A 14,797-nucleotide genomic window follows, 5' to 3' on the forward strand; every position below is an offset into this window, starting at 1 on the left:
GGCAGTGAGAGGCTGGAGTCCTAACCACTGGACCACCAGGGAAGTCCCTGTCAGGCCCTTTTCTACTTTTTAAAAAATGTTTAGTCACATGATTGTATTATTATAAAAAAAAATTATACAAAGGAAAAATTAACACAGCCTCTAATACAAAATAATTCATAAATTGTTGGAGAGGATACTTACACCGAAGAAGGCAGGGAACCACTGACCTATGTGAAAATACAAAGTGTTTTTACAGAGACCAAATCATTATTTGAACCCCCTTTGGAAAGAAAATAACAGGAAGATTAATATTTGTGCTTCTTGTGTGGGACTAGAATTCACACAGTAAGGTTTTCAAGGTTGTTCCACAGAGTGCAAAGTAGATCTGCCCACAGCAATAGAATCCACAGCAGCTTGGCACGATGCTAGCCTTATCTCTTATACTTTCTTTAATTTTGTAGCACTCGGCACAGACCGACAAGTGGGATTGCATCTTGTCTGTAGTCTTCCCTTTTACATTAAAAGCTTCCCCTAGGGGAGAGCCTGACTTCCAGTACCGGCTGGGGAAGGAACACTAGCCCCACAGCTACAATTCCTCAAGCTTCAAGCTCTGCTCTGTCACTCATGGACTGTGTGATCCTGCACAGCATCTCTGCCTGTCTCTTCAACTTCATCTGCTCAGATTCATAGGGGCAAAATAATCTGTGCTTGCTCAACTTGACAAGCCTGTTGTGAGACTAGAACTAGACAAGGAGGTGACAGGCCTTTGAAAAGCATCAGTATGATTCTGATGTAGGGTTGCCCCATAAAATATAGGAGGCCTAGTTATATTTGAAGTTCAGACAACGAATGTTTTAAGTATAAGTATATCCCATGCAATATTTGGGATATACTTACACTAAAACTCGATTTGTTATTTATCTGAAGTTCAAATTTAACTGGGCATCCTGTATTTTCATATGCTAAATCTGGCAACCCTGTTTTAACATCATATAACAACATCAATGGAAACAATAATAAATACTTACCTAGCAGTTACTACACCTAGGGACTGTTTCTTGAGGCTTATATATATTAACTCATTTAATACTTATAAGGAAGGTGTACCACTAGCCTTATTTCACCAGTGAGGAGACTTAGGCAGGAACTTGCCCAATGTCACCGGGCTACTATGTTCAGGCACTAAAGTCCGCTCATGATTCCTATGTAACCTGGCTGTTTGGGTAGCATGGGTCCAGCAAAATCAAAATCACTAATAAATATTTTGTGAGGGAAGAGGTAAATGGATTGCCTTGTGCTGAACTTTTCTCCCAGAGAAAGGGATGACTCTTTGTTTATTTTGTTTCCCTATAATACAAAACATCATTATTCCTATTGGTATGGATGGTGAGACAAGGCGTAGTAATTTTTCTAACAACAGAGAATTCTTTCATCCATTGCCCACATATTATTGAGCACCTACTATATGCCAGACACTGTACTAGGGACTTGGGATACATCTGAACAAAATAGGTAAAGATTCCTGCCCTCAGGGAACTTATATTCTAGCTAGGAGAGATAGACAATTAAAAAATAAATAACAAGAAATTCTATAGTAAATTAGAAGGTAAATAGTATGCAATAAAGAAGAATAGAGCAGGGACTTCCCTGGTGATCCAGTGGTTAAGACTCCAGCTTCCACTGCAGGGGCACGGGTTCGATCCCTGGTCGGGTAACTAAGATCCTGCATGCCAAAAAAAAAAAAAAATGAAAGAAAGAAAAAGAAAGATGGAGCGGAGTAAGGGGATTAGGAGTGTAGGAGGGTGGGGTGAGGTGGTGAGGAAACGTGTTGCAATATTTTAAAAGGCAGTCAGAGGAGAAATTGAGATTTGAGAATTTCTTTTTCTTAATTGTTTTAATTTTTAAATTAATTTTTAAAAATTTATTTATTTAAATTATTTATTTTTCACTGCGTTGGGTCTTCGTTGCTGTGCGCGGGCTTTCTCTAGTTGCAGTGAGCGGGAGGCTACTCTTCGTTGTGGTGCGCGGGCTTCTCATTGCGGTGGCTTCTCTTGTTGCGGAGCACGGGCTCTAGGCACACAGCCTCAGTAGTTGTGGCGCACGGGCTCAGTAGTTGTGGCTCGCAGACTTAGTTGCTCCGTGGCATGTGGGATCTTCCTGGACCAGGGCTCGAACCTGTGTCCCCTGCATTGGCAGGCAGATTCTTAACCCCTGTGCCACCAGGGAATCCCTTAATTAATTTTTTATCGGAGTATAGTTGATTTGCAATGTTGTGTTAGTTTCTGCTGTACAGCAAAGTGAATCAGTTATACATATACATATGATAAATGGAATATTGCCTGCCATTATCAGTAAACAAAGGATGTCACAGTCATCAGCAGTTGCAGCTCACTAGGCTGCGCTGGTGATCCCTGAGGGGACTCAGGAAGGAAAGAATACCTGCCATCTAGCAGCCATCAGACTGCAGCCACTCCCTGCGGTGAGCCCTGAGGAAACTCAGGACGTGAAAACACAGGGTACTGGCCCCAGACAACTGAGGTGCATATCAAAGGAATGATTTCAGTGAGCCCAACTCTTGCATCTTCCCATACATAGAAAAATGTTAAATTCCTTAACTTGAGATATCTGGTTTTCTTTTATTAACAGTAATCTTTTGTTCCTACTAACTTCCCTTTGTTACAAAAGTATATATCCCAGCTCCCCTCCTCTCCTTGGAGCAATTTTCTCAGGGTTACTTGAGACACTGACTCCCGGGCTTGAAGTCCTAAAAACTCCAGCTGAATAAAACACAACTCTCAACTTTTAGGTTGTGAAGAGTTTTTTAGTCAACACATTTATCTACTCTTTTTAGGAGTCTTTTCTCATATAGGTCATTACAAAGTATTGAGTAGAGTTCCCTGTGCTATACAGTAGGTCCTTATTAGTTACCTGTTTTATATATAGTAGTGTGTATATGTCAATCCCAATCTCCCAATTTATCACCCCCAGCCCCAAGATTTGAGAATTTCTGGTTGAGTTTTGGCAAAAGCTTGGAGGAGGTAGCCAAGGAAATGTCTAGATGATGAGGTTGTGAGAGTGTGACTTGCGTGTTTGGGTCAGCATGAAACCAAGTACAAACCCTTTCCCTGCCCCCAGTTTCTTGTTTATAAGCTTCATTCAGCCTCCTTGATATTCCCTGAGTCCCAAAGGGTGGATTCAAACAGTTGCTAATCAGGGAAGGGAGGGAATACAGAAACAAAGAAGGAGTAGTCAAGAAACAATAGTGAAACCTCGGGGCAGGGTCCTGGTTCTTCCTGAAGGAATGTACATAACAATATCTTTGAGTTCTTCTGCAGGAACTAAGGTCCCCACCCAGGTGGAGGATGGTAACTTTGCAACTTCGGGCTGAACGCTAGATTCCTGGAGCACCGTCCAGTTACCTCGCCACCAACCAGTCAGAAGAAAGTCACACACCTTGCAGCCCTCACCCCAAATTTTGCCTATAAAAATTTCTCCTTGAAAACCATCGAGGAGTTGGGGTTTTTTGAGCCACCCGTTCCCCTTGCTTGGCCCTGCAATAAACCTCTCTCTGCACCAGACTCTGATGTTTAGGTCTGTTTGGCCTCACGGTGCCTCGGGCACACAAACTTGCATTTGGTAACAAGCTTGAGGTCAGAGTTCCTGGAGAAGCGAAAAAGGGGCAGAAGAGAGATGAGGTCTGTAGATGGGGCCTAGTAAAGCCTTACCCTGATTGAAACTCTCCTTGGAGAACTTGGAGCAGAGAAAGTCACTTTGGCTGCAGGGCTGAACAGGAAGATCTAAAATTCAGAGCTCAGCTTGGCTGGGCACATGGGGTGTCGGGGACAGCTCTGGGTTCCATCCTCAATCCATCTTAAAGTTGAGGCCCAGGGCCTTTCCAGGTGTATCTCTGTGACTCAGATCTTTTACCATCTCATGTGACTGCTCTGAGGGCCCTGAGCTGAGCATCACTGCTTCCAGGTGAGGGCAGCAGTGAGGAGACAAAAAGAATCCATACTTTACAAGAGGATTTTTCTAAAATAGAATTGTTTTAAATGGCCCTCTTTCTTAACATAAAAAAGTTTCAGTACTTCCTTTCCTACTCCCACATTTTAAAAACACAATTTATCACTTGACTGTGTTAAAAAGGAGACAGAAGGCCCAAAATGGAGTCACTTGTGCTAAACCTCACATCACCAAACCAAGACTTAATGCCTAGCCTGTTGTCTCAACCCCCCAGGAATGTAACCAGTCAACCTGGAATTACCTGGTCAGCACTAGGTGAGGTGATAATGACCAGTAGGCCCCTTCTGTTCTTTTTGGGAGAACAACGCTTTCTTTGCTAATAAGTTCCTTTTTCTGCCCCCTTTCAGCCTTTAAAAACCTTTCCTTTCTACAGCTCAGTGCAACTCCTTTCTAGATGTCCAATTCATGAATTGTTCAATAAAGCCAATTAGATCATAAAATTGACTTGGTTGAAATTTTATTATTTAACAACAACAGATAAACCCTAAGAGATAAAGACTACCAGGGACACACCTGTAGTCCAACAAAGATTTATTAACTTGCCGCAGCAGGGGAGGCCACCCAGGAGCGGAATGTGGGCATCTTGGAAAGGGGAATAGGGAGGGGCTTCTCACAGGGTTGAAGCTCTTTTTGGGTAACAACACAGCAGAAGAGGAGACCAGCTCTGGTTTGGGGTGCTGTCGTGAGGTGGGGCAGTTTAGAAACTGGGTGTCTCATAAATCTTCTTTGGGAGGTCAGAGGGAGAAGTGAAGTGGGGCTGGGAAGGTCATTAGCAAAAAGCTGTGATTACTCAAAAGGGGCTTGTTAGTCATTTTGCAGTCATGGTGTGGCCTTGGGTGAAACATTGTTTTCTGTTGGCTTTGCCACTGTCCTTGTTTGTGTCTGTTGGGTACATTGTGGTCTGATTATCAGTGGGGTGGATTTTCACTTTCTCAAGGTAGAGAGACTATAGAAAAGCAAATTTAAGGGCTCATGAAAAACTGCTCAGGATTTAATATGCAGCATCTGTGTGGACCATGGGGTTTAATCAGAAAGTAGGATTAAATACTTTTTAATGTTCTTAGTTTTAGAAATAACTCTTAGAAGCTGGGATATTTCAGACAGCTTTTGTTATTCAATATCTGTTAAGTTAAAACTGTAGTGTGAAGCACAGTGGACTCTCATTTAATTTTCATAATCGTCTCTGGGGTAGGGAGTTATTTTAAAATTATTATTATTATTTTACAGATGGAAAGCAGGAGACTAAGAGGTAAGTTAACTTACTCAAAAACACATTGCTAGGAATGGGAGAAGCCTGGAGGTAATGGAGACAAGCTGACTGCAGAGCATTTGCTTAGCCACCATGCTATTCTCTTGGGTTGAGAGATCCCACCTCTGATGGGAAGAATAAGAGAGAACGTTTATTAAGTGTTTAGTCTGCCAGGCACTAAGCTCAGTGATTGCCACACATATATAAACCTCACCACAACCCAATGTGGTGGGGCCTACTCTCACCCCCATTTGAGAGATCAGGAGACTGAGGCTAGAGAGAATGTGTAACCAGCTCAAATTCGTACAGCTAGTAATTGGTAGAGCCAGGGAAGTCTGGATTCAAACCCAGGACCCCAATCCCACTCCGCCTCTCCACTGCATCAGCCTATGCTGGGACGCATTCCTCTAAGTCAGTGCCCTTGAAATGAGGACTTTGGTTCCCTGGATGTGGAGCCTGGGGGCAGTAGGTGGGGGGGTGGGCCTCACCTGGGGTAGCCCGCCCTCGCCCCGCCCCTCCAAGGCGGGGCTGCCTCGCCCACCAATCAGAGAGCCCTGGGGGCGGGCTGGGGGCGCTCGGGCTCCGGCCCGCAGTGCTAGCGGCGAGATCGCTCTGAGACGCGACGCGGGGCAGAGGGGAACGAGCGGGCGCCTCAGTGTCCTTCTCCACCCCTCGCCTTGCCGCCTTCTCCTCCCCGCAGCCGGACCGGAATTATGTGATCCCGGAAGTTCCGGCGCCATTGCTGTGTGGGATAAACAGTAATGGCGGAGGCTGCAGCTCCCGGAACAACAGCCACAACATCAGGAGCACGAGCGGCAGCGGCGGCAGCGGCCTCCCCCACCCCTACCCCCACAGTCACCTCCCCGTCCCTGGGGGCGGGGGGCGGGGGAGGCGGCAGCGACGGCAGCAGCGGCGGCTGGACTAAACAGGTCACCTGCAGGTGAGACGCAGCGCGGCCGGCGCCGGGCGCGGGGAGGGGACCGAGACCCCGGAGGAAGGGGCGGGCGACCGGCCGGAGGTGGGAGGGGAACCGGCGTTTCGTAGCCGCCGCCGACGGTGCTGCTGCTGCTGCCGCCGCCGCCGGCGTTCCTGTCCCCGCGGCCGCCGCGGCCTCGCCGCCCGCGCTGCGTCAACCCCCGCCGGCCGCCGAGGCTCGGGCGCGCGCGGCCTCGTTGCGGATCCGCCGCACCGCCCGCAGTCTCCCCGCACCCGGCGGAGCGCGCAGCGCGCACGGGGAGAGGTAGGATGACTCCTCCCTCCTTCTTATTGTCGCCGGATCCCCCAGCCCCTGCCTCCAGCTAGCCGTTTCGAGAAGGAGGTTGGCGGTGTCTCCTGGAGCCAGCCGCCTCCCCGCGACCCTGCCTGGCCGGGGAGCGGCGCCGCGGGCCCCGGCGAGGGGGCTTGGCTGCCGGGCCCCGCGCCGTGTCATCCGTTTGTAAAGTCTTCTCGGGTCTCTCGGCCCCCGCCCCACCTGGAGCAGGAGCTTTGGTTATTTCTTCTTTGTATGTTTATCGAGGTTGGCGGTTGTGAGCTTTGTCTTAGAACCGAGTGCCGGGCCGGGGTCGTCTCCTCCGCCTTAAATTTGACGGGTTGCCGTTCCCGTGCCCCGGCTAAAGGTATCTCTTGGAAATCCACGCATCTTATTTAAGGGAGTCGAGGAGCTCGTCGCTCCCAAAGGAGAGAGATTTTGTTTTGGTTTGGGATGTCGGATGAAAATATTTGGAAAAAAAATAAGTGATTAGTGGAGGACGGTTATACTGACGTGTGCACGCCTGTAAAAAATTATCGAGCTGTACGTTTAAGATTAGGGCATTTAATTGGATGTTGTACTTGGATTTTTAAAAAGTGATCAGTAAGCGCCTAGAAGCTTTTGTTTTTCAATCGGTTGAAAAAATCAGTTGAAACGCCGGTTTTCACTTAGGTGGGGTAATTTAATTTATATGTAAATGTTTGAAAATATTCTTAATATACAAAACTCACTTCCCTGGTATTAACAGCGAGAGTGAAGCGTTCTCAGTGCTTAACATGATACATTTAAGGCATGAATGATAAGTTTAATTAAGTTTATTTTCAATAACGGGATGTAGAAAGCATAAAAGCCGTTTGAGGTAGCTTCTTTTATTAGTGATCTGTAGATCCTTAGAATACTTGTGCAGTATCCCAAAGAATGAGAATTAAAAAATTCCTATTAATGGAACCAATTATTTGAGTCTGTTACTTCTCTTTTATCTACGATGTTACAGTTGATATGTATGTGCTAGTTGACTCTTTTAAAAATAAAGGGACTAGGGGCTTCCCTGGTGGCGCAGTGGTTGGGAGTCTGCCTGCCGATGCAGGGGACACGGGTTCGTGCCCCGGTCCGGGAAGATCCCACATGCCGCGGAGCGGCTAGGCCCGTGAGCCATGGCCGCTGAGCCTGCGCGTCGGGAGCCTGTGCTCTGCAACGGGAGAGGCCACAGCAGTGAGAGGCCAGCGTACCGCAAAAAAATAAAAAAATATAAAAATAAAGGGAGTAGTGTAACCTTTTACATTCCTGAATTTTCTAGCCATTCATCCTGCAGTTCCAATCTATCTATACACAGACTAATCTTCCTTTAATATGTGGGTTCTTTAAGAACTCTATTCAGTGCCTTGATTTTACACAGACTGTGATCTCAATATAGTTTAGCCTTGAATACCCATCACTAACTTGACATTACTATATATTACTTGTCTCATTATTATCCTGTTGCGTCTGTATCTGAGCTCAACTCATTTCTGCTCAGAATGCGTTACCACTTCTACACTTTACTTTCCCCTCTGTTAGGCACTTTTCCCTGATCTACTTCCCCTTTTCTACTTCCTCACCAGTGTCACCAGAATTCAGAACAGCTCACCAGACTAATCATTCCTTTTTGTCTACCTTTAGGATCTTTGAGTTTCTGAAAGATCCCAGATCGATCCTGGACCAGTGGGAGTTCCTTGCCCATGAACCAATAGATTTATATATTTAAGAAATTTACGTAGCTGAGTAATATTTCTAAGAAGCATTATGTATCAGATACAGGCTTAGATATGCTATTGTTTTTGTTTTTCATATGAAGCTGTTTATAGCTTTTGCTTGAGACAGTTATCCAAAAAAGCACAGGCTAGTTGATAAGTCTTGGGTTTTAATATTTGATATTGTTTTCAGTTGTTCTAAGTAGTAACACGATCTCCTGTTAAAAAATCTTTCTTCCTTTTGAATAGGGGAATACCAAATATGATATCTTCATTTATTTATTGTAAGCTTTGAGCTTTCAGGGGCCCTGTTTTGTTTATCATTGTATCTGTAGGGCTTTACTCAGTGCCTGGTATACTCAGTAAATGCTTAAATTGATCTTGATAAATCCACACCTAAAATTACCCACTTTGATATGTGCTTGTGAGATTCCTCTGCTTTCGTTAAGAAGTGGACGACCCTTGTAAATCAGCAAAGACAAAGGACTTAATAGAACATGTGTATATCTTTCTGGGACTACCTCATTCAGTTATTCAGTAAATAAGCATTAGTGCTTACAACGAGAGACATAGAGCTAGATGTTGAAGGAAATGCAGAAATGCACTGTATTATAAATATTTTCATTGTGTTTGATAGCAAAATCTCCTTTGAAGAGAATTCAAGATAGTGTTCTAGTTTGTGCCTCTTCCCCCCTTTATATCTAGGAATTTGACTAAGGCTGTTTTCTTCACCAAGGGTATAATCCTCTTAGCTGTTTGGATGTTATAAATTTGTTTTTGGTTGCTCAGAATCATCTGTATTTTCTTGTTGGTTAGTAATTGTCTAAATATTTCTCTTGAAATTCTGTCATTGTGTTTATCTTCGCGGCCTTTAAGGAAAACCTAGGTATACTTTTCCCAAGGAACTGTGTTATGCTGCCCCCACCAGGCCATTTTGATATCTTTTATTAGAATTTAGTGCTGTGAACTAGAAATGCTATTGCTGCTTCTAGTTTTCTTGAGTGTTGGGGGTTAAAACAACAAAGTCATAACTTGCAAGTTGTAATTTTGAACTTAGACAATGTTTTATCAGAGTGCTTCTACAATGGTAGACGAGTGTATTGAAATAATACACAAAAACCAAGTGTTTTTTCATTTTGATTTTTCAAAAACTTTAAGTGTAGTGTAAAAATGAAGGGAGTTTTTCCGGAAAGTCTTTATCCAAGTGCTGTGATATCCACAATAAAATTTATTGCCTTCAGACTTTAGTGTTTTTTTGAAGGGATGCCATTGAAAAAGCTATTCAGCCCAGGGAAAGAGAAATTAATTTGCTACTGGCACTGTGATTCCCCATGACACCTAGTGTCTTCTACAGTTTTTACTGAACACATATCTAAGTATTATGTGTACAGGTACTATAGAAGATAAAAAGCAGAATAAACTATAGTTCTTAAACACCAGGAATTTACAATCTAGTTTGAGAAATAGGGTGCATGTACTTATCAAGAATTAAGTAACAGTAAACAGTGTCACAGCAGATTAAGTGATTAAGTGCCAAATTAATTAATATTCTGTAAATCCCCAGACAGGTTGTTATGACGCCTAGAAGTACTTTGAGGGTATTGGGTGGTTCTCTTACACCCTCACAAGCTACTGTTGGGGTTTCTTATATATATCTTGGTAACCATGCTTACGTTTCCAAGAGGTACAACAGTCGGGGATTCTAGTCAGTTGTATTTGTCTTTATTACTGGACAATGTCTGATTGGAGTCATAGAATCTTCAAGGTGGAAGGAACCATAGAAATCATATGGCCCAGCCTTTAACTGAAGGCAAGCTCAGCCTGGACACTGGCATTAAGGTGAATTTGGATGATGACTTTTTGGTGGTGGCATTTAAAAAAGAAAATGGGGAGAAATTCTTGGGAGAGTTGCCTTTCTTCTTCTTTAGGTTATAACTTACACTATCATGTCATAATCTCTTAGACATGGATTGGCAAGAAGGGATTTCACTGTGAGGACTGTTTATACCAACAGTGTTAATATCACTGAGAGACAAAAGGCAAGTAAAACAAACCAGAAACCCAGACCATATGTACCAAACAACCATGTAAAATAATGCTTAGTATTTGGCAGTAACTAATTAGGGCTTGTATTCTAGTGTTTCTGTTGATTCTGCGGTATCAGGTGATTTGTGTCTGCTTGAATTCCTTTGGTGATGCTAGTTCTGGACCTCAGGAGCTTATTTCATTGCTGGATAGTTCTAGTTCTCAGTCCTTACGCTGAGCCAGGTTTATGATGTAGCTTCCCACATGTATTGACTTTGCCAGGAATAGTGCTGCAAAAGGCTATTCCTTTGTCTTCTGGCCAAACTACTCCAGTTACTTAAAATCTTCTTATGGCATGACATCTAGGTCTCTTGCTTTTCTTATCCGATTCGTTAGTGTGTACCTCTTACAGTGTGTGGTCGGAAACAAATGTAGTCAAGGCAGAGAAGAGATGTGGAAGGGGAGATGGGGAAATGAACTCAGTGCCAGCAAAGACACTATGCAGCTGCTACTGCACACATGGAGGGGTTTTTTTGGTTTTTTTTTAAGTTCTTAAATCTGAAAGAGTGGTGAAACTAAGACAAAATAGCTTTACTGAGGGTCACAAAGCTGGAATTTAAACAGTCTTCCCAGTTCTTAAACTGTGTGCTTTTTATTACTACCTGGATCCAAACAGTTGACTGCTGCTGCAGCCCGATTGTATTAACTGTTCTGGTGCCTGCATCCACTGCTGGCTCTTGAAACTTGGAATCAACTGAAGTCCCTAGACGTAAATGTAATCAGCTGGCCCAGACACGTCACCTGGAAGAAGGCTAAATTAATGTAGTGTTTTAAAATTTAAATTTAATTCTGACATGTCCTTGTTTCAGATCTTTCAGTGGTTTCTTACTGCTTTAAGATAACTTGACTTAAAAGGCCCTGCAGAATCTGTTTCCCTAGCCTTCCAGCCTGTCCTCCCCTCTGTTCTCTCCATTCTTGGTCATTGCTGTATTATGCTCTTGGTCAAAAGGTGCCAACAGGCCATGCTACACTGTCTTGGGCCAGTGACTCTGAGTTTTACTCTTTCATTTTGGATTCTCGAGAACAGTTTTTACTATCATGGATGTCAGAAAGTAATAGTGGTGTGAGGTGTTGCACAAGTGTTGAGGAAGAGCATCCTGCTGGACGTTGAAATGCAGGTGTCAGGGAGCTGAACTCCTTGGAGCGACGGCTCTGCAATCTCCAGGGGCAGGTATTTTATCAAGCCTTAAAACTGTATCAGTATGTGCACCTTTGACTTCAAACTGACCCCAAAGAATATTGAAGATATAGACAGCTTTGTCTTGTGTTGAGAATTGTGAACGTTCCCACTGGGGATGGGACAGTAAGCAACTGTATTCAAACAGTGAGACTGTTTGAAATGAATAAGCAATTACCAACTGTGGATACTTTTTTTGTGTGTGTGTGGATACTTTTATAGATACTTTGAAACATGATTATACTAGTGGTGATTACAATGAAATTATTGACTTGTTGGGTTGTTGGGTTTTTTTAAGTATTAATCTGTTCATTTATACAGTCAAAAAGTACCTATTGGCGCAAGTGGTTTAACTCAAATTTGTGTTATGTGGTGCTCAGACAGCTTCAAAGCTTGCAGAAAGTTGCCCTGTAGTTGAGCAAAAGTTCAGACCTAGTTAGATTAAGTTAAACCTGATAATAGTTGAAATTAGGTTAATTATAGTTAGAATTTGACTTCCTACTACTATATTCTTATGTTTTGTTACGGACTGAAACCCTAGGGTAGTTCAGGATCTTCTTGATAATTATAGCTGTTCCACCAAGATGTTAACATTTTTTCTTTCTGTGTCACATAGAAGGTATACATGCCAGTCATTTTTTAAAATTAATTAATTTATTTATTTTTGGCTGCGTTTGGTCCTCGTTGCTGCTCGCGGGCTCTCAGGCCACTTCCTGTTGCGGTGAGCTGGCCTCTAATTGCACTGGCTTCTCTTGTTGTGGAGCACGGGCATCAGGAGCGTGGGCTTCAGTAGTTGTGGCACGCAGGCTCAGTAGTTGTGGCTCTCAGGGCTCCAGAGCGCAGGCTCAGCAGTTGTGGCTCACAGGCCTAGTTGCTCTATGGCATGTGGGATCCTCCGGGACCAGGGCTCGAACTTGTGTCCCCCACATTGGCAGGCGGATTCCCAACCACTGCGCCACCAGGGAAGCCCCATGCCAGTAATTTGAATAGAACCTTTCACATTTCAATTTGGGGCAGGCTTCTTCAAGGCTCCTTTAGGTAAATATGAGTCTCTTTTCTATATATCCTTCAATCCAGTGGACAAGTAGAGTGCACTTAATGCTATTTTACCTTCCTTCTCTAGATAATTGACACACCCAGGAGGTAGGCACTTTTTCCTTACTCTGGATCAGCTGTACATAGATGCATATTCGGGGCAGTTAATGGTCTGCCAACATGAAATTTTCATAACTCTACTCAAGAGAAAGAGACCAAAGTCAGTGATGGGAGGGAGGATGCAACGGGTGGTGATAGTTCTACCCACTTTACAAGATCAGGATTATCTACAAAAAAAATAAAGCCCCTTATCACTTCCCTGATCCACCTAGTTACTTACAGATTGCTGCTTGGCCCCCCGCCCCATTTCCAGTTTAGTTGGTCTGAGGTGAGGTCTCAGAAGTTGCACTTGTAGCAAATTCCCAGGTCCTCTTAGAAACTGAGTCATTCTCTGATACTTGGTTTTTGGAAACTGCTAGTTAGGTACACATGTTCTCCTTCAGAACAAGAGTCTGCTAAATGAAGGACAGAAAGTGATTTCCCTTTGCCTCTACCTTTGCAACAAATTTTACTTGTATTTTCACATGTGGCTTTTAAAGAATTAAAATGGTTTCTCAAAGAATTGAAACATATACAGTAGTCTGACCCGTTCAGGTTTACGTTGTTTCTTGCTTATCTTTGATTTTTTTGCAGATAGAGCTGCCATTATGGCTGAAGTTAGTGGAAAACAAGAAGCTACCTCTGTAGGACTGTAAAATGAGAGCAGTAGTCAGACTTAACCCGTAGAGACAAGATTAATGATGACCTCAAAGTTTAAATTGGTGTCTGTATCTATAGGCAACCTTCCTGTAGTACCATCATGGATACTTTTATGGTCATACAGTCTAGTTCTACTTTCTTTGTGTTCATTTCTCGTGTTTGTGTAGATAGACTATAACAGTAGAATAAAGTACTAGTATATAGTGCTCCTGTGTTATTAGAATATATTGGTCATGAATTCTTTGAGTACTGACTTATAAACCAACTTGTGGTTCTTTGTCTCACAGGTATTTCATGCATGGGGTTTGTAAGGAAGGAGATAACTGTCGATACTCACATGACCTCTCTGACAGTCCATATGGTGTAGTGTGCAAGTATTTTCAGCGAGGGTACTGTATTTACGGAGACCGCTGCAGGTAAGAATTTGTTTCCAATTCAGTTTTGTTCAGGGGTGGATGGAGAGGTTGGCAGAAAAAAATGAGAGGAAAATACATAATTCCAACAACTTTGTAAATAATAGATTTAAAATAGTCCTTTTTTTTTTTTTGCCATGCCTCGCAGCTTGCAGGATCTTAGTTCCCCAACCGGCGATTGAACCCGGGTCATGGCGGTGAACGCACCAAGTCCTAACCACTGGATGGCCAGCAAATTCCCTAAAATAGTACTTTAAAAAGTGCTCATTAGAAATGTTAGCACACTGACATCTCTCTCTTGGAGGGAATGTATTACATTTAAAAAATGAGTTTATAATACAGTCCTAAATTTAAATAGTGCCTGAGGAGCAACTTCCGGCAAACCTAGGAATAGGGTGTGGTGAAGGCATGTTTGTTAATGGCATCTCCTCTTAAAGACCAAGAATAAGGTTCATATTTGACCAATTGGGACTAGTTTCAGTTCTCTATTAGTATGAATTATGGAGAGAAAATGAGATCATAGGCATTTGGAACAGTGTATTAGGTTACTAGTTAAGAGGGCTTCTCATTCCAACTAAACTTTCATAAACCACTTGAGCTCGCAAGACTAAATTTTAAGCCAAGATTTACAGAAAATGCTTCAGAACAGTCTCTAGTATCTATCTCAGAATGTGGAAAATCAAGAGGGATTAGTTATTAAGTAATCTCTATAATCATTCATTAATTGGTATCATAATCCTGTTAAATTGCAATTCAGCAGTAGTGGGTTCTGTGGGTTCTGCTAGCAATTGGGTAGAGCTTTTCTTCTCTTTTTCTTTTTGGCCATACTGCGCGGCACGTGGGATCTTAGTTCCCTGACCAGGGAACAAACCCGTATCCCCTGCAGTGGAAGTGCTGAGACCTAACCCTGGACCACCAGGGAAGTCCCAGTTAGAGCTTTTCTTTATCTTCTCAGTTTAGAAAATATCTAAGTGTATTAGTTATCTATTGATGTTAAACAAGTTACCCTGAAATTCAGCAGCTTGAAAATGGTAAACATTTATTATCTCATAGTTTCTGGGGTCTGGAACCTTGGCGTGGCTTAGCTGAGTGGGT

At 43.2% G+C, this 14,797-nt stretch overlaps 1 protein-coding gene across 3 annotated transcripts in view; it reads left to right on the forward strand.

Annotated features, from left to right (window-relative positions):
• The first annotated feature begins 5,814 nt into the window (after positions 1-5,814).
• MKRN1 (makorin ring finger protein 1) overlaps positions 5,815-14,797 on the forward strand; it is a 28,818-nt gene continuing 19,835 nt past the window's right edge. Inside the window, exons 1-2 of one of the 3 annotated variants that reach the window (XM_030854000.2) lie at positions 5,815-6,194; positions 13,577-13,705. In XM_030854000.2, coding sequence (XP_030709860.1) covers positions 6,016-6,194; positions 13,577-13,705 — 308 coding nt within the window. In that variant the 5' untranslated portion in view covers positions 5,815-6,015. Of the gene's footprint in view, positions 6,195-6,473; positions 6,495-13,576; positions 13,706-14,797 lie in introns of those variants that run through there. The other 2 variants (XM_030854002.3, XM_030854001.2) reach the window with 2 other exon arrangements.

Source organism: Globicephala melas, chromosome 9 (assembly GCF_963455315.2).
Source record: "Globicephala melas chromosome 9, mGloMel1.2, whole genome shotgun sequence".
In the NCBI taxonomy this organism is placed as follows: Eukaryota; Metazoa; Chordata; class Mammalia; order Artiodactyla; family Delphinidae; genus Globicephala; species Globicephala melas.